General features: G+C 40.7%; 1 protein-coding gene across 1 annotated transcript in view; it reads right to left on the reverse strand.

Moving 5' to 3' along the window:
- The window catches only part of MICU2 (mitochondrial calcium uptake 2), a 78728-nt gene extending 64590 nt beyond the window's left edge, over nucleotides 1–14138 (reverse strand). The window contains exon 1 of the mRNA XM_082220314.1: nucleotides 13908–14138. Within this exon, the coding sequence (XP_082076440.1) occupies nucleotides 13908–14123 (216 nt within the window). The 5' untranslated portion in view covers nucleotides 14124–14138. The remainder of the gene's footprint in view (nucleotides 1–13907) is intronic.
- Nucleotides 14139–19055: the final 4917 nt, after the last annotated feature.

Here is a 19055-nt window from a genome sequence, read left to right on the forward strand (position 1 = left end):
TCAGACTCTACTAGTGACTAGAGCAGACATGTCTGAGGAGCTCTGTCACACACAGAGGTTTGTGGGGTCGCACAAACTCTGAAGGGGCACAATTTTAAGCACAAGCAGCTAACCATCCCCTGACACAACCCATTAATAATAATGTAATAATTTTATTCTTTATACCACACCCATCTGGCCGGGTTGCCCCAGTCACTCTGGGTGGCTGGCTTCCTAACCCGTATAAAAACATAATAAAACATCAAACATTAAAAACTTCCTGATACAGGGCTGCCTTCAGACGTCTTTTAAAAGTTGGATAGTTATTTATCTCCTTGACCTCTGATGAGAGGGCGTTCCACAGGGAGGGTGACACCGCCGAGAAGGCCCTCTGCCTGATTCCCTGTAATTTCACTTCTTAACTAAAGCAGGACACCTCCCTGTGCTATCTCCTGGGGGGTGCATTTTACCCTGACTGAAGTACTGGGTCTTTATAAAAAGAGACAATTTATAAAGATGCCAAGCACATAGTAGGAATGAACGCCTTATACCCCACAGCACTGGATGTCTCTGATCCTATTTCCAGGATCAAAGGTAAGCTATGGTGGTTCCAGATAGCTAGTTTTCCTCTCATATATAGTTGCTTGCCATGATTATCTAATCTGTACGCTGCCTAGCAGGAATAAAGCAAATGTTGACACAAAATCCAGGAAAGCAAATACTATCCTAATTTTTCATGATTTCAAACTTACCTCTTTATGTTTTCCCCAAATGTTTTTTAAAAAACAGTTTAAAAACTTTGTGGAGAGAGAATTTTCATGTATTTTTTTAACTGGAATCTCAATATTTATGTAACTTTAATGGCACTTGTCACAAGAGGACAGTTCTATTTCTAAGCAAAAAACAATTACACTAATTTATGACCAATTTTACAACAAGGTATTTACAAACCAGTGAAGTTTGTGATGACCTCTGACCAAAGCTTTATAGGAAATTTTAAGAGGATTTTGGTAAGCCTTCAGCAGGCAATTCAAGAAAAAGTAAAGTACCGGTAACTCGCAAGAAAGGTTTACTAAGGCTCCAGCCCAATACTCATTCATATCTGGGAGTAAGCCCCATATAACTAAATGGTATTACTTTTGAACCTGCAGCACATCCTGTACATTTTAAAGGCTTAAGATTTTAAGCAACTCTGGATTTAAACCTAAGAATTTAGCAATCTCTCTTTTAGAAACCTACAGAAGGACATGTAGGTTAAATACATGGTACTGTGGTAATACGTGGGTATAATTTTAGCACAGGCAATAATGAAACAGCAATACAAAATTGGGACTATATTGTTAAATTGTTGTTAAATTAAGCATGATGACAATTTAACAGAAAATACGAGGACACTTTTATAAATATTGTAAATAATAACCAACCAAAAATGTTACAAAAATGCAACATAAAATCCTAGTTTCACTGATGTTAAAAGATTTCTCTTTCTCATTCCTTCTCAACTTCCAGTTGCAGAAGAAGTTGATAACCCTGCAGATGCTGCAATTACATGGAACCCAGACCAGTAGCACAGCCAACACAATTGTGTTGTTTTCAGTATATAATTACTTTGAAACCCTGATCAGACAGTATTTACGCAGCTCTTAAACAAGCAAGGTCACAAAATTATTTAATTGAATTGTTCAATTGTTCTCTTGTCTGTGTGGACAACTCATAGTACATCTGCGGTTAAGACTTGTGCCAGAAAGGTAAACTGTGGTTTTCCTGTATTTTACTACCACCCCAAAACTTTGCTACTACTTTTTCTACTAAATACCTGCACCAGGTAAGTTGCTGCTTCAAGTTTTCCAATTTTAAAGCTATGTATCTCCAAGTCAGGCATCTCAAGGGGGGAGGGGGTGCTGCTGTTGTCAAATACTTTAAAAAGAAAGAAAGAAAGAAACCCTGTACATGTTTAAGTAGATGTGTCAGTACTGTAATTCTATTATACAAGCAAAGAAAATGTAAGACAGCCTCTCATTCATACAGGACAAATAGCTGTGCCAAAAGCACAAATTACACCTAATTACAGGGTATAACTCTGTCATCTCTCTTTTTATAACCTAGCCATTTACACACTTTGATTTTTGACTTCCATTTGGGTTTATTAACATCAAAGCTTTGTCATCACTTATCTGTTTCCACAGAATTTTTACTTGAGGCAATAAAGAATAAAAACTTCTTTGCATTCCAGCTTTTCGGATGCAAGAATAGTTTAGTCTGCATTGTTCTTATGATGTTTTATACAAAGGTTTTAATAACCATGTTGTTAAATTTATTGCCCTTGGCAGAGAAGTCTTAAAATACACTATAATTTAACCTACTGTTGTATTAAATACATTAGTACAGTACTCTGAAATTATATTCTTATTGTTAATACTATTTTCATAAACATGACTATGTGTGTAATTAATGAAGATTTGAATGGGAGTTTTATGGACAGTTTAATTTTAGAAGATTAATAGGCTTTTGTCAATATTAAATGCCAAGACATTGCTCATGTTCTTCTGTCAGATGTGGGAGCAATAATGTGGAATTGTATTTAAGGATGGATGGTGGCTCAAATGGATCAAACTTCTACTCAGCAGGCACTTTCCCAGTCTTGGGTCAGTTCCCTGCCTGTGACTTTAAAAAAAGTCAATAGCATTTAGTGAACAGTGCTCTTCTGTGGGTAGATCTCAGCTGCCTTAAGAGGAGCATTTTTAAATTATTATTTTTGAAAACTGAACAAGGGAAAGGCAGGATGAATTAAAAATGGAATTAAATAAAATTAAGCAAATTGAAAATATATCAATAATGCTACTAGGAATGGAAAACCATAGTCGGTAATAGAAAACCATAATAACCATATAACGCATATCTTAAGTTAAACATTTAAGTCAATACAATATAAGCCCTACAAGTGTCCAGCTATATATCCACAAAAAACTGATGTCTATATAAAATATATCCAATGCAGCCAGGATCCTGAGGTCCTCAGACCATTGTGTAGTAGAGGAATTTTAGCTTTACAAAAAGGCTTATTCAAAACAGTACACATTATACCACACTCTGGATGGATGGAATGATCTAAATTCCCAGTTGCTCAAAGGAGGAACAAAACAGCATAATGCCAGAATATGTTCAGGTTTCTACTACTTTGAAATTTTACTGCGCTTATTACTAATACACAATGCCATCATAAACCTAAAGCTTGAGCTAAAAATAGCCCTTGCAGCTGGTATGCCAATACCTTTATTGCTGCACAGCAGGATACCTGGTCTACCTTCCCAACTTTACAGGAGATTTCTAGTAAATAGCTGTCAACAAGCCTGTGCATGACTGAAGTCAAATTACTAATAGTATGGGAATAAGTGTTTGAACTCTGTGCCAACAAAATATCATGTATCTAATCTAAGGAGGAATTACAGGCCCCAAGACTGCTATTATTTTATTAGCCATACCACCTTCATTTTGATCTGTTCCAGTAATTTTGTTTTGTTTGAACCTACTTGTCAGTGGTATCTTTCGTTGCTATTTAAAATGCACTACATTTTATCCTCTAGAGAAGTTGTGACTCTGTTCTGACATTTCTGGGTTTTAGAAAGGTCTGATTTGTTTCCAGCATATATAAAGACTTATTGTCATCAATTACATGAAACAGATTACCAACTCTCCATTATAGCTAACTAAACATTCTCAAAGTGGTAGATATAATTTAATGACTACTGATTCCAAAGCATATGTTTATTTTAAAGTGCTGACATTTTAAATGTGTTGTGGGAGGAGGGATTATTGGTCTGTTGTTGTTCTTAATTTTATTATGTATTTTGTGGTTTTTATTATATAATTTTATGTGAACTGTCCTGAGATCTACGGATAAAGGGCAGTACACAAATTTAATAAATAATAATAAAATAATGATAATAACACAACTTACAAAAACAAAACAACTGTGATGGGCTAAATCTAGTAAATGATGATTTACTAGATTTGTTCGTGGCTTTTTACAAAGGCAATCTCAACGTGACTTAGCATGATAAAATGCAACAGATAAAGCTACACCAGTTGAAAAATACGACGACTAACAATACAGCTGAATACTGTGCCATTTCCAGGCAGCATAAATGTCATTTACTGCATGTAGCTATACCTGCAAATTACTGGGTCTGTAAATGGTGCGGCTGGGGAACCTCACAACTTAGGGCCAGATGCATCCCTCCAGACCTCTCTTATCTGGCCCTCAGGCCCCTCTCCAGGCCATTCTCCCTCCCCAGTTTTCCTCCTTCAGTGGCTTCACTGTGTACCTTCCTCAAGTGCTGCTGCCTGCATGGAGTATGCCCATGAATTGAGATAACGGTCTCTTGCTTGCCTACGTGGAGGATGGAGATACGCGATTGCATGCAGAAACCTCCAATTTCTGCATGGCTGAAAGGTAATCTTCTCTAACAATGTAAGAACCACATCCATTGGTCTATGTTCTTCTACCCCATGTCTTATCTGTTTTTGCCTGTGCTCATGCCCACCAGCAGCACGCATCCCCCAAAAGCTGACCATGAGTTAAAGTGGCCCTTGAGCTGAAAAGGTTTCCCCACCCCTGCTGTATAGGCTATCCAACTCTTAGAAACTTCAGCACATGGATGGAGGGGAAAAAAAAGAAAGAATCAGAACGCCTGCTTGAGTGGTGACCTAAGCACTAAAAATCAACTTGAGATGTGCCACAGTCTTCTGTAAGTGCATTTACTGGAAGGCATTTGGAATGGTCTGGAACACACTGCCACATGGCTAAAGAAAGTGAATCACAAGGAAATACCAATGTACCTCCCTTTACATTTGCAGCACTCTTTTAGAGCAGTTGGACAAACACCATCACATGAACCACATAATGAGATTGGAAAACTGAAAATTAATACCAAGGCTAATAATGCACAGAAGCTTGAATTTCCTCCCCCCCCCAAAAAAAAAAAATTACCCAAGAAAAGTCAAGCCAATTTCATCTTAGATTCTCACTGCAATTACTTCTACTGTCTACTCATAAGAAAATAGTACCCGATAGCTAACCAGCACACAGTAAGGTAAAGGTAAATGACCCCCTGGATAGTTTAGTCCTGTCAAAGGCAACTATGGGGTGTGGTGTTCATCTCGCTTCAGGCCAAGGGAGCCAGCATTTGTCCATAGACAGCTTTCTGGGTCACGTGGCCAGCATGACTAAACCGCTTCTGGCACAATGGAGTGCCGTGACGGAAGGCAGAGCGCACAGAAATGCTGTTTACCTTCCCGCTGCAGCGGTACCTATTTATCTACTTTCACTGGTATGCTTTCAAACTGCTAGGTTGGCAGAAGCTGGAACAGAGCAACGGGAGCTCACCCTGTTGGGTGGATTCGAACTGCCAACCTTCCAATCAGCAAGCCTAAGAGGCTCAGTGGTTCATACCACAGAGCCACCTGCATCTCCTTAGCACAAAGTACTCAAATGGGACCCTTAGTAACATGCTTCAGCCCTCCCGACCCTCCTCTTGTCAGTTCTTAAGCACAACAGCACTTTGGCTGCTTCTTAGAACCCAAACTCACATTCAGAATCCTTTCTACGGCAAAGATAAGCTGAGCCTGAAAAGATTTTTGCAGGTTGGAAGGAACTGAGCTCTAGAAATGTGCTCTTGATGTGTGTATGTCCTTAAACTGAAAAGCTTTTCCCAACATATGTTATTTCTGAATTAAGTCTTCAAGAGGCAATCTAACTCCTTACCGCTATGAAAACTTTTCTTTGACTTCTCTCCTTGGGCTTATGTATGCCCGAATACCATGCTTTATCACCAAAGTAGGCACATCACAGGGCTAATTCCAACTGAACTGACATACAACAGAAAGATTAACCATACAAGTATACAGGAGCAATAATCATATATACACCAGTTAGGGACATTCTGTATCCATTAACTTTAAATATTTAAGCATTCAATATTTTGGGTGATTCCGCGTCCCTCTGGAACCCTGTAAGATACAGTCCACAATGTTCAATAGGTCCCCCTGGCCCTCCGGGGAGGCCTCTTGGGCGGAGTACAGGGGGAAGGAGAGGAAAGGAAACGAAGCAGACGTTGTACCGAATTGCCTCTGCTCATGCACCACTGGATACAACGCAATATAACTAATTGTATAATGCACACAATCCTATTTTAAGTGTTGTTTATGTGAATATGTGGACCCTGGAACACCTACCAATTAATTAGTGTCTATGAGAATTAATTACCCACAGGAAAATTGATGGTTGGTGATGCAGTTAAAATTTGCTGTTTATACCATATTTTATAATTTAGACAAAATGCTTCCCCCCCCACCCCATTACCTAGATTCCTGCTAATTGATCAGTCAACACTTATGGAAACTAAAGGTATTGCATTTGTTGACAGAAAGGAAAGAACAGGAGTTGTCCTACAAACAACAGCCATCAACACCACCCTCCTTTGGTCATACAGCATATTTTACAGACACTGTTGCATAAATGCAAATGATGCTTAGGATTTCCATAATTAATCTCACATAGCAAAAGTAATGAATATCCGTAACAAAGCAGATTAGAGAAAAGCAAGTATATAAGAGGGCACTGGATATTTTCCAGAACCCTAACTGAAATATTAATACAAAGCATGGATCCACTATATTTTCAAAGTCAAAGCTTCAAGATATTTATATCCTGCTTTCAAAAAGTTGTAAGTGATACTATGTTGTGAAACAAGTGCACACCCCTAAGTAAAATCCATTTCTAAATTTAAACATAACATTATGGCCTTACAGATTCCATACTTGCTATATTATTGACTGTTTTGGTCACTCAACATGACAATGTCTGTATGTCACTAATGCAAAGCATGATACTTGGGATATATTTAATACCCAAGTTATTTAAACTTCTTCAGGGATACATGATACTTAAAGAGCTTCTTTAACAAGTTTTAATACAGAATAAAAGCAGCATGGGGAGTTCCTAGCTTGATTATAACATATAATAAAAAGACTTTCCAGAAAAGATTTGTAAAATCCTGTTAGGTGTTTGGGGGTTTAAAAGACAGTGAACTAAGACAAGACATGCTGACCTCAGGGTTGTGATATCATTTGAGAAAAATATTACACACAAAAATACATAACATAGGCCATAATAGTAATGACAACATTGCTTTCCTGTTGTGCATAATACGAAAAGGGAAAAAATATCCACTGCAAGATGCTTAAAGCTACAATCCGATACATATTAACTGGGGAGTATGTCCCACTAAACTCAATGGGGCTTAGTTCTAAGTACACATGCTTAGCAATGTATAATACGAAAACTATAGAACAGTAATTAGGTATATTTTATACCCACTTATCACCATCATACAATTTGCACACATATTTAGAATCTGTGGTTCATTTTAAGCAGAAGCTTGTACAAATTCAAGTTGTTTTTATATTCTGGGACAGAGATTAAAATAGGAACTCTAGACTTTTCCCACATAAGCTCACACAACTGAGCCAGCTGGTAGAAGCTCCTGGCAGAGTATCAAGCACTTATGTATACTTCTTGCAAACAGGTTCTCCAATTCTTGATATTGTGAAACTTGATAATGCTCTAAGCCATAATATATGCAGGGAAGAAATCAATTTGAACAATGAATAGTATTGTAATTACATAATTTGAAAACTTGTTGATTAAATTAAATGTTCTAACAGCAATCCTTCTGTAGATGACTTTATTATCAGAGATTGTTGCAGGCTATAACTTCATGAAATGATGTTGTTTACTCATCAGTTTTTCAGTGAATAATTCGACTTTTCATCTATGAATGATCTTGTGTCAGAATTATTATGTCAGGCACTGTACCTTGCTTTGTGTTATTTTAACATGATGAGCTTGTTAATTTCACAATTATAATAGTGTTTAATTGTTTGTAAGCTGCTGGTGATATAGTGGTCTAATAAATAATAATACAGATAGTTGGTTGGCATCTGTCTTTTTCAGGAGACAATGGAGGAGTGAGCGTTTAGAGGTGAAGTCAAACTATTGGAAGGTTATAGTGCCTGCTGTGACTGTAAGGACTGATACAGGAGAGACATGTTTTGTTGCAGCTGGGGCAGATGAAGGTGTCCAGTTGTGCTGCTCGCATTTCTTCTCTCTGCGCTCCTCCCAGTGATCATTCCTCCTCTGGTCAATGCTATGGATACACAACCTGATTGTCTGTCTGCAGGCACTCATTGTCTGCAAAGGATTCCCACACGGTGGGATTGATGTTGCCAGTCTTCATGCCACATTTGCAGACATCTTTCTAACACAGAGTTGGTCTGCCAACAAGCCTGGTGCCTGGAGCCAGCTCCTTATAATGTAGGTAACAGGAGAATGTTCTGCCTCTAACATCCTCCCGTAGGTCCCGTAACAAAGATATAGCAAAAACAACAAAACAATTTCCTGCTATAAGTACATCATCTGTCTTTATCTTCTTGTATTTCATCTTTCAAGGGAGCCTTCCCAAGCCTGATGTTTTGGACTACAATTCCCATCAGCCCCATAGTCAACAGTCAAGGCTGATGTTGAGTTCCTTGCAAATAACTTTTAGATATCCACTGAAAAGGCTTCTGTTTTGACAAGCTTATCCAAACACATGATTTAGTTATTACAGTACAGCAGGATGTCTCCATTCACGGAACAGTTTTTAATGTAAGTTTCATTATACCTTGAACTAGCCTGCTCCAGCCTACACTTCATTTAAACCATATAAACCACTTGATCAAATAAAATTACCCAAACCAACCAAAATGATATATAGAGTCTAATATTCACAAAACATATACATTTAAACCATCATTAAAAACAAAACAAAAAATTCATCAAGAATCTTAAAACAAATACAAAGCAGACAATAGATGAAGAGCAGTAGCAATGAGAGACCAAGGAAGCAATGGACCATTGACCTGAATGCATGGACTGAGGAATAAAGATGGGAATTAGAAGTAAAGTTGATCAATTCTAGAACTGGAGGTAACTTGGCCACCAATTCCTACTCAGCCCCCACTGAGAATGGCCCTGCTCCAAGCCTTCAAGCATAACTCAATGTATATGATACTATTTGTTATGTACACCACACCCTAGATAGGACTTAATAAAGGTATAGTCTACCCATTACAATACCTCACTAACAGTAGTTAAATTATCGGTAATTTCTATAATACTTTCAATGCATAAAGTGCTCTATGACCTTTAAAGCATTTGTCTGAACTGCAAGCCCATCTAGACAATAACTTTGCTTTAAAAAATAAAATAAAAAATGAAGCAATTTTGAAGACTCCAAAGCTAAGCTTTTTGCATCCAGGGAATAAATCTAGAGAACTGACCCAAAACTAGTTTAATTTAGAAGCTGAAGTTAATATGCAGAATTTAGAAGGGCCATTAAATGCAAAAACAAATCACTGCACCAAAGAACTGGCGGAGCTCAAGGCTTAAGATCACAAAAGTAAACCCATGAAGACAAGACATTCCAAGCCCAACTTGGTTAATGAGAGGAGCATGCTGTGTAGTGGCATGTTAATGCAGAGGATTGCAAGCTGTCTGAAAATAAACATTAAGTCAAAGCCAACAACAGATGTTTGACAGAAGTGACCCATCTCAAAATCTTCTGCAGTACATTACTGTGACTCCGATATTGGAAATACAGTGCTAAAGATAAACAAGTATGAAGTATCACTATGTCTGGCATCCAACAACACTGGAAAATGACTGTGCTAATTGCTACACCGAGTCCACACAGAAGAAAAAGCTTTTTATTTTGAGCACTGCAGAAATCTGATGATTTCTGATGTACTAAAGGTAAAGGTACCCCTGCCCGAACGGGCCAGTCTTGACAGACTCTGGGGTTTGTGCGCCCATCTCACATCTGTAGGCCGGGGGCCAGCGCTGTCCGGAGACACTTCCGGGTCACGTGGCCAGCGTGACAAAGCTGCATCTGGCGAGCCAGCGCAGCACAAGGAACGCCGTTTACCTTCCCGCTGGTAAGCGGTACCTATTTATCTACTTGCACCCGGGGGTGCTTTCGAACTGCTAGGTTGGCAGGCGCTGGGACCGAGCAGCGGGAGCGCACCCCGCTGCGGGGATTCGAACCGCCAACCTTTCGATCGGCAAGCCCTAAAGATTCAGAGCACGGGAAAGAAATGGAAGGCGACTAAAATTATTCACAATTTGAATAACTGAAAGTCATCGTATTTTAAATTAAATGTGGAGAATTACAAGAGTCACTACATTTTAACAAATTTAGTTTCAGAGGTGGACAACACAAAAGTCTAAGCAACATGACATATATATGGATTAGTACTTGTGCACAATAACACAGTAATCCTTACTAGAGACCTAAAGCCGCAAAGTTTCCTCATATTGTAGATTTGTGCGTGGGTGGGAAATAGCAGCTCTCTTAAGACCTGCTAGGCAATTTGTAGTTAAAAGTTTGAACCAGGGACTTCCCTTCATTCTATCCTCAGACGTTATGCTACACCAGTTCTATTATTATTGGGAGTCTAGAAATAGACACAATGCTTCCTATTTGGATCTGGAGACTCTCTGTACTCACCAGGAGACATAAGGTTTATCCTATTTCACTTCCCCTAAGAAACAAAGCATTGATATTTGGAATGAAAGTAACCCCAGACAGCAACCACATAATTCCCATGGCCTTTTAAGGACAGAGATGGACATAAAGGGTGTTTTGTAAGTAACTTCTTTTTGAAATCATGAATGTCCATATTTGTTTTTAAAACATATGGCTTCCTACATGATGCAATTCAGACAGCATAGTTGAGCATTTTACTTGTGAAATAATTTTTTTTCTGAGTGAGTAAATATATATTAATCTTACAGGATCCAATTCAGTACATTTTTATGTAAACAAAGTTAAGCATCAGGTGAGAGCTACACAGATAACACAAGCTCCTAACTTTTTACACACTGACATTCTGGCATAGCGCAAATGGGAAAAAAATATTGTCCATCAGAATATACCGTATAAGACTAGGTTTTCCCCCTAAAAAATAATGTCAAAAATTAGGGGGCATTTTATACACTGATATACAGTATTTCCCCCCTTTTCCTTAAATCTGAGTCCCCAAAGATAGGGGACGTGTTATACATGGGGGCGTCTTATAGATGGAAAAATACAGTATGTTATACTAGAGAAGCACAAGCTAAAGTTATGCCAGTATAAACTAAAGGAAATTAACTATTTGATACTTTGATGTATGTTTAGTGACTAAACTTTAGCTTCATACAGCTGAACAATGAATGCCCTAGTGATAAAATCTTATACATGACTGCTCAAAAGTAACTTCCATCAGCCCAATGGAACTTAAAATGCATATAGCAGCTAAGCTATAATGACTGCATTATGGCAAATTAAACATCACAAGTTGATGTAAACCAGTTAGAATTAATTGATTGTAAGACTGAAAACAGATGTTTATTTATCCACAGGTACTGCCAGTGACTAATACCTTTGTTTATCCTATAATATATGCTATTAAGCAGAAGCAAGTACACTTCCGCCTGTCAGGTTTACTTACAACAATACGTATCATTGTAAGTACTGACTTACTCACTTAAAGTGAAATGTAATTGTGTTCCTCATATACTGTTGCCAATTAACTTCTATGTATCTTCCTTCACATCTTTTGTCAAGCCATTTTATTATTATTTTATGCGAACAATTAGTATACCACTTAACTACAATTGTCTCTAAGTGGTGTACAAGAAATACAAAATCAGACTTCAGTTTTAAAGCCCGCTAGAATAAAAAAATATTCAGTGGGCTCAAGATATACAGCCTGTATGACTAGAACTGGAAGGGAGTTCCACAAAATTGGGCCCACAATACTGGACACAGAAATCCTGGTCGATATATAAGACATGAGTAACAAGGACTTTCACAAAGACCTCAGTGATCTGGCAGGGATAAAAGGGATTAAAAATCACTGAGGGCCTAATTTGTCAGAGACATTATAAACTTATAAAAGATCCTTGAACCTGGCCCTGTGCAAGTTTTTGAACACCCGAGTTATGTGCTGCCAATAGCATATCCCCATCAGCAGTCTAACTGCAGTATTTTATATCAACTGGAGCATCTGAAATAGGTCCAAGGGTAGCCACACATAGAGCACCTTGCAATAATCAAGGCCTGAGATTACGAATGCATGAATCACGATGGTAAAACAATCTCTGTCCAAGAATGGCCACAGTAACATAACTGGAAAATGCACTCCTAGTCACTGAACCTACCTAAGCTTCCTGAGACAATGATGGACCCAGGAGCTCTAAACCTGTTCTATCATAGGGAGAGCAGCCCCATCCATTAACAGGCAACTGGTTGATCTCCCAGACACAGAAACCACCAACCCAGAGTGCCTCCATCTTCCCAGGGTTCAAGCTCAGTTTAATTGCCCTTTTCTTTCAGAGGACACCAACTTCTGATTCAAACCTACCCACCCTTCCTAAAGTATTTCTCCTAACACTGCACAACAGCGCTGCTTCTTATTCAAACTCCAAGAATCAGTACAGTACTGGAAAGCCAGCAAGCATTGCATTTATTTTATAGATAAGCCATTCTCCCCCTCTCCCCACATCCACATATAACCACTTCCTTGAGTTTTCCTCCTTTTTTTTACTCTGCCTTTAGGTATCGGCGCTGCAACTCAAAACTATAAAACTGCCCTCAGTGGGGTTGTTTTGTTTGTTTGTTTGTTTTGCATTAATGTCTAATGTTTTACAATTTTTCATGTGCTGTAAGCCACCCAGAGTGGTTGGGGAAACCCCAGATGGGTGGGGTATAAATAAAATTGTTGTTGTTAATAATAATAATAATAAAATTCACACCATCATATCCATGTATCACATTGTCTCCCCCATGACAAAAGTGCCAACAGACTCCTTTAGACTTTTGAAGCATAAAAAACCCAGCAGCAATAAATGAGTCGACAGCACTTGGGCAAACAATTCTATTTTATGCATCTGTATTCAGCCTTGTGGAATTGATTTTTTAAAAAACCATTTTCACTGTGGTGTTACTGTGCTTATTCTGCTTATTCTATTACTACTACTACTACTACTACTACTACTATTAAGCTGTAGCTGATCCCCACTGCTTGAAACCGTCCCTTTTACAGTCGCTGATCGCCGAAGAATTGATGCTTTTGAATTATGGTGCTGGAGGAGACTCTTGAGAGTCCCATGGACTGCAAGAAGATCAAACCTCTCCATTCTTAAGGAAATCAGCCCTGAGTGCTCACAGGAAGGACAGATCCTGAAGCTGAGGCTCCAATGCTTTGGCCACCTCATGAGAAGAGAAGACTCCCTGGAAAAGACCCTGATGTTGAGAAAGATGGAGGGCACAAGGAGAAGGGGACAACAGAGGACGAGATGGTTGGAAAGTGTTCTGGAAGCTACCAGCATGAGTTTGACCAAACTGCGGGAGGCAGTGGAAGACAGGAGTGCCTGGCGTGCTCTGGTCCAGGGGGTCACGAAGAGTTGGACACGACTAAACGACTAAACAAAATCCCTGCGTCTAAAGATGACAGGTCATGAGACTCTTGGGTTTCCCAGAGCTTAAGCCCCAACGAGGCGTGCCAAGTATTGAAGGCGGGGCCCTTTTGTTCTTGCTGCGACAGGACTGACGCGGCCCCCCATCTGAAATGCCACGCCGCCCGGGCACACGCTGCCGTGAGAGGCGGGTTATGAATATTTTCCTTTCGATGGAAGGCAGGGAACCGCGCAAGCCGCCCGGAAACCAACCAACGAACAGGGAACAGGGCTGGGCAAGCGCGCTGGCTTCGGCCCCCGAGGCTCCCGCTGTCCTTTCCACGCCGAGGAAAGGGAGGAAGGCCGGCAGCGACTCCTCGTCTCCTACCTGAGCCAGGACTGTCAGGAAGCCGTCGCTCCCGCCCTGCCCGCTCCATCCTCCGCCAAAACCCACGAGCGCGCCGCCTCCGACCAGAGCGGCAGTGGCAAGCCAGGGGCCCGCCCGGGGCCTGGGGGCCCGCAGGTTGCCCAGCACCGGCGCCCCGCCGCGCCTCACGTATCCCCGGGAGACAACTGCCCAAACGGTTCTCCAGGCCGCCGCCATTTTCCCGGAAGTAGGAAGATCGCCGCGAGCTCCTATCAGGAACTATAGACTTTACAAGAGGTAGATTCGTACGCTGCTGCTGCTTCTTCCGGGATGATGATGATTTCCCCCGCCCCGCCGCTCCTTCACACGTATAATTATTTATTTATTTATCCAGTGTTAAAAACAATACAGCATTAAATATTAAAAACTTCTTTAAACAGGGCTGCCTTAAGATGTCTTGCTGGGGGAAATTGCAGCAGCTGTTATCCTTTTCGCATGAAGAATGTGTGTGTGTTTTTTTAAGCAGAACTTAAAACATTTGATAGCGTCTTTATGCAAACCAATGGAGCTTAAGGCTTCTTCCGCAAGCGATTTGAGTGGTAGCTTTGGGCTGGAAGCAGGTCTGAAAGGGCACTCTCGTCAAAATGACATTTGCTGCCGTCTTTGCGGAGATTGGCTGACTGCAAACCCGCAGCTTTAACAGCAATATATTAATAATGGACGATTGTCATAAACTTCCCTCCCAAATCTGCAACTTTCATTATGGGTGGAAATTGTGGAATTGGAATCGGCAATGCAATTCTTATTTTCTAAAATCTAAACTCATTCCCCCGCCCTCAAACACACAAAATAAGACCTGAAGCACAAAGAAAAAGAACGCCCGTCCCCGCTTTTGTTCTTTTTCATTTTTGGTTGGGCACCTCGATCTCAAACGACCCCGCTCTTTTAGGGTATCTTCTCCGTTGTGTCCTTGGGGAGGCAGAAAAAGAAAGCCACGAAAAGGAACTTGGAAGTTCTGCCTCATGATTAAACTGCCATTCTGACCTTTTGCTATGTCTACAACCGATTCCAGCTGTTAAGTACACGAAGGCTCGCCCTCTCTCTCTCTCTCTCTCTCTCTCTCTCCTCTGTGTGTGTGTGTGTGTGTGTGCGCGCGCGCGCGATTTCCACAGGCGTTTCCATCGGGAAAAGAGATCGTGTGAAGCCTGCGCGTGGGTGGTGGGAGAGGTGGTGGTGCTGAAGTCGCGGGGTTGCTCTGTCCTCCGCTCCTCTCCTCTTTTCTTTCCCATTCAGTTTTGGTGTTGGGAGAACCAGAGACAGACTCGCCCAAATCAGGGGTGCCACGTGTTATTTCAAAGTACCTTAAAGTTTGAGCCGGGGCTAACAAGATTCTCCCGCTGCCATTCCCATACTGTGTTTTCGCCTCAGATCTGATGTTGGCTATAGTAGCTATGTGTGTATGTATGTATGTTGGATGTAGATACAATAGCCAACATGATCAGATCTGAGGCGAAAACACAGCATGGGAATGGCAGGGGGATCTTAAGATTATTACTAGTAATAATAATAATAATAATAATATTTGTATACTGCCCTTCATCTGGACCATGAATCCACAGCCTTAGCCCTGCCAGATTTGGGGGTGGCAGGTGCTATCCCTCCCTAATTCATTATTTTCCTGAAAACTCCAGGAACCCCACCTTCTTGTAGGGACTCACACCTATCACTCCTTCCTTTCCATTTGCTTTGGTGCCCAGCATGTCTACACACCCCACTTTACTAATAGAGGGAGTGATGCTCCTGTGAATTAATGCTTTCGTCAGCCTTAAATTGCATCTCCCAGTTTCATAACATTATAATTACATCAAATTATATTACTCACATTGCACTTTAAGATTGCAGAGTCCCTAATAAATACTTCTGCTTTTTAAGAGATAAAATTAGCTTTGCTAATCTTGACATGTTTTATTTGCACCCTTGAGGGCAATTTCTCTCTTTCTCGCTTTATGTGTGGCATATTGTGGAAGGTCTTTTGAATATAAATCAGTTTCCTTTCTCATAGTGTAGTGCACCTTCTCTGTCCCTTCCAATGGGAATTGTACAGAAACTGCTTTCAGTGAATAGTGTCATAAGGCTGCAGTCCTTACAGAACATACAGAAGTAGATTTAACCCATCTACAATTATCCATAGAACTATAAGCATCCATGTAGAATTAAAACAACACTGTACTTATTCTCAGCCACTCAGTAACTGCTTTGGTATCAACCTATAATATGCTTATCTGTTTTAAAAATAAGGGCGCAATCGGAAAGAAGCAGAGGATGTGAGTTGAAGTTCCAGCAGGAGGAAATAACATGCCCCTGCTCACCACTGGCCTGCAGGCCAAAGAGAATCCAGAGCTAGTTTGAAGTGGTGCCATTGTAGGGGTTGTGGTTGTATTCCAGACTATGAGATACTACCAGAGTATGAGATACAGTGTAAGTGTTCTTCTGTCCTGTGCTGCCCATGTCTGACCTATAACTCCACCTCGTTTTCCCATTTCACCAGTGCACTTTTGACAGTGCAGCCCTCCAGTGTTAGGGATGCGAGTGGCGCTGTGGTCTAAACCACTGAGCCTCTTGGGCTTGCCAATCAGAAGGTCGGCAGTTCGAATCCCCATGACAGGGTGAGCTCTCGTTGCTCTGTACCAGCTCCTGCCAACCTAGCAGTTTGAAAGCACGCCAGTGCAAGTAGATAAATAGGTACTGCTGCGGTGGGAAGGTTTCCATGCGCTCTGGTTTCCGTCGCGGTGTTCCGTTGCACCAAAAGCAGTTTAGTCATGCTGGCCACATGACCCAGAAAACTGTCTGGAAAAACGCTGGCTCCCTCGGCTGAGAGCGAGATGAGTGCCGCAACCTCATATAATAATAATAATAATAATAATAATAATAATAATAACAACAACAACAACAACAACAACAACAACAACAATAATAATAATTTATTATTATTTATACCCCGCCCATCTGGCTGAGTTTCCCCAGCCACTCTGGGCGGCTCCCAATCAGTGTTAAAAACAGTACAGCGTTACATATTAAAAACGTCCCTGAACATATTCGCCTTTGACTGGACTTAACCGTCCAGGGGTCCTTGACCTTTACCTTTTACTCCAGTGTTGCATTTGAGCAGTTGCACTGATGTATCTGCCAGTGTGAAAGCACAGGAGGGGCTTCCACCATAACCCATAGCCCCACAGCCCATATACTGTATCTTCATTACAGGATTGTGCTCATGATTTATTTTGTACCTTTCCTGCATCTAGGCCAGGGGTAGGCAAACTAAGGTCCAGGGGCCAGATGCGTCCCAGTCGCCTTCTCAATCTGGCCCGCGGATGGTCCAGGAATCAGTGTGTTTTTACATGAGTAGAAAGTGTCCTTTTATTTAAAATGCATCTCTGAGTTATTTGTGGGGCCTGCCTGGTGTTTTTACATGAGTAGAATGTGTGCTTTTATTTAAAATGCATCTCTGGGTTATTTGTGGGGCATAGGAATTCGTTCACCCCCCCCCAAATATAGTCCAGCCCACCACATGGTCTGAGGACGGTGGACTGGCCCACGGCTGAAAAAGTTTGCTGAACCCTGATCTAGGCATTAATTGAGCCCATATTATCCATATTCAAATATGGGGGTATTGGTTTTGTTTTTTTAGTAATATGAAATGTACTTTGTGTTTTTATATTCTAAACTGCCCTGTAATATTCAGACAAAGGGTGGTATAATAATAATACTGTAATAATAATAATATCAATAATATCACATCAAAATTATTTAGAAATACAATATTCACTGTTTTCTAGTGTGTTAAGTCACCCCCCCACAATGCCCACTATACAATAAAAACTTAGATGTTTTTTCTTGATGACATGGTAGTAATCAGCAACTGATAACAGCCCATATACTGGAAGCTGCCACTCTGTTCACAATTCTAATAAGATATACATAAGGACAGTAATTCAAACAGAAAAATGGCTCTTTCCTGTGCTGCAAACCATACTGACAATATTCACAAATTCCCAAGAAAATTACGATTAGGGAATTGATAAATAAGAGTTCCTGGTGTCATTTGCAGAAGCAGCCTTAAAAATAAACACTGGTGGTACAGAAAGGTTTCTAATTAATGGCTGAGTGGGCCATAAAGCTGTGTTTCCTTTTCTCCCAAATTGCCATTCCTCCTTCTCCTGGATCATATCACTGTGCAAACTTAGCAAGCCCCAAATCATTGTGAGGAGGAATAGCATTTCCAAGTTTTAAAACTATTTTTAAAACCTGTCCAGGTTCTACCCTCCTCCCCTGCAGCTGTATAAACTTCCCTAGCCAAAAATAACATGATGTTTGATTAATTGAGATGTCCGTGTGTAATAAAATCAAGGGGTATTCCTGTATCTGGGCTATATAAAACCTAGTTCTTATCTTCCATCTAGTCCTTTCTTCTCAGAAACCTTTCAACTTTATTCATCGCTGACCCTCCACCAAGATGACACCAGCAATGTGGGACTGTGTTGGGTTTAATTAGTAGGAGAACAGCAGCCAGCAACTAAAGAACCCAATAGCAACAATGCTTAAGGTGTAGGAATAAATGGGTCTGAGTATTCTTAGCCTACCTCCAAGTAAATTTGTACTGCTACTCTACCGAAAATATATCCATATACTCCAACTTTTCTCCAAAATAGGGACTTTCCATCTATCTATCTATCATCTATCTATCTATAATCTATCTAAATTAAACATTGAAAAACTTCTCTATAGAGGGCTGCCGTCAGATGTCTAAAGGTTGTATAGTTACTTATCTCCTTGGTTCCAGGGTTGCATAACTCTATACTCTCCAGGGACGCGGACTTATAAAAAATATTGGGGGGGCCGGGAAAGCTCATGAATAATAAATAAGCTCATGAATTTGCAAATAAAGTGGCACCGCCTCCTCGTGAGCGAATAGGGGAGAGCGTGCTGTGCCTATTAATCAGCTCCGGAACAGCTGATATGCGGGAAACGTGGGGCTAGCCGGAGAAGAGAGGGCGAGCCCCCTCTGCTCCGGCCCTAAACCGCTGAAACCGCCAGGAGGAAGGAAATTCCCCCCGGCAGTGCCTTGGCAGTGGCGGTGGTGCTGCGAAGCAGCGAGGCAGGAGCCCCCGC

The sequence above is a fragment of the Podarcis vaucheri genome (genome assembly GCF_965113315.1).
Source record: "Podarcis vaucheri genome assembly, chromosome: 4".
NCBI lineage: Eukaryota > Metazoa > Chordata > Lepidosauria > Squamata > Lacertidae > Podarcis > Podarcis vaucheri.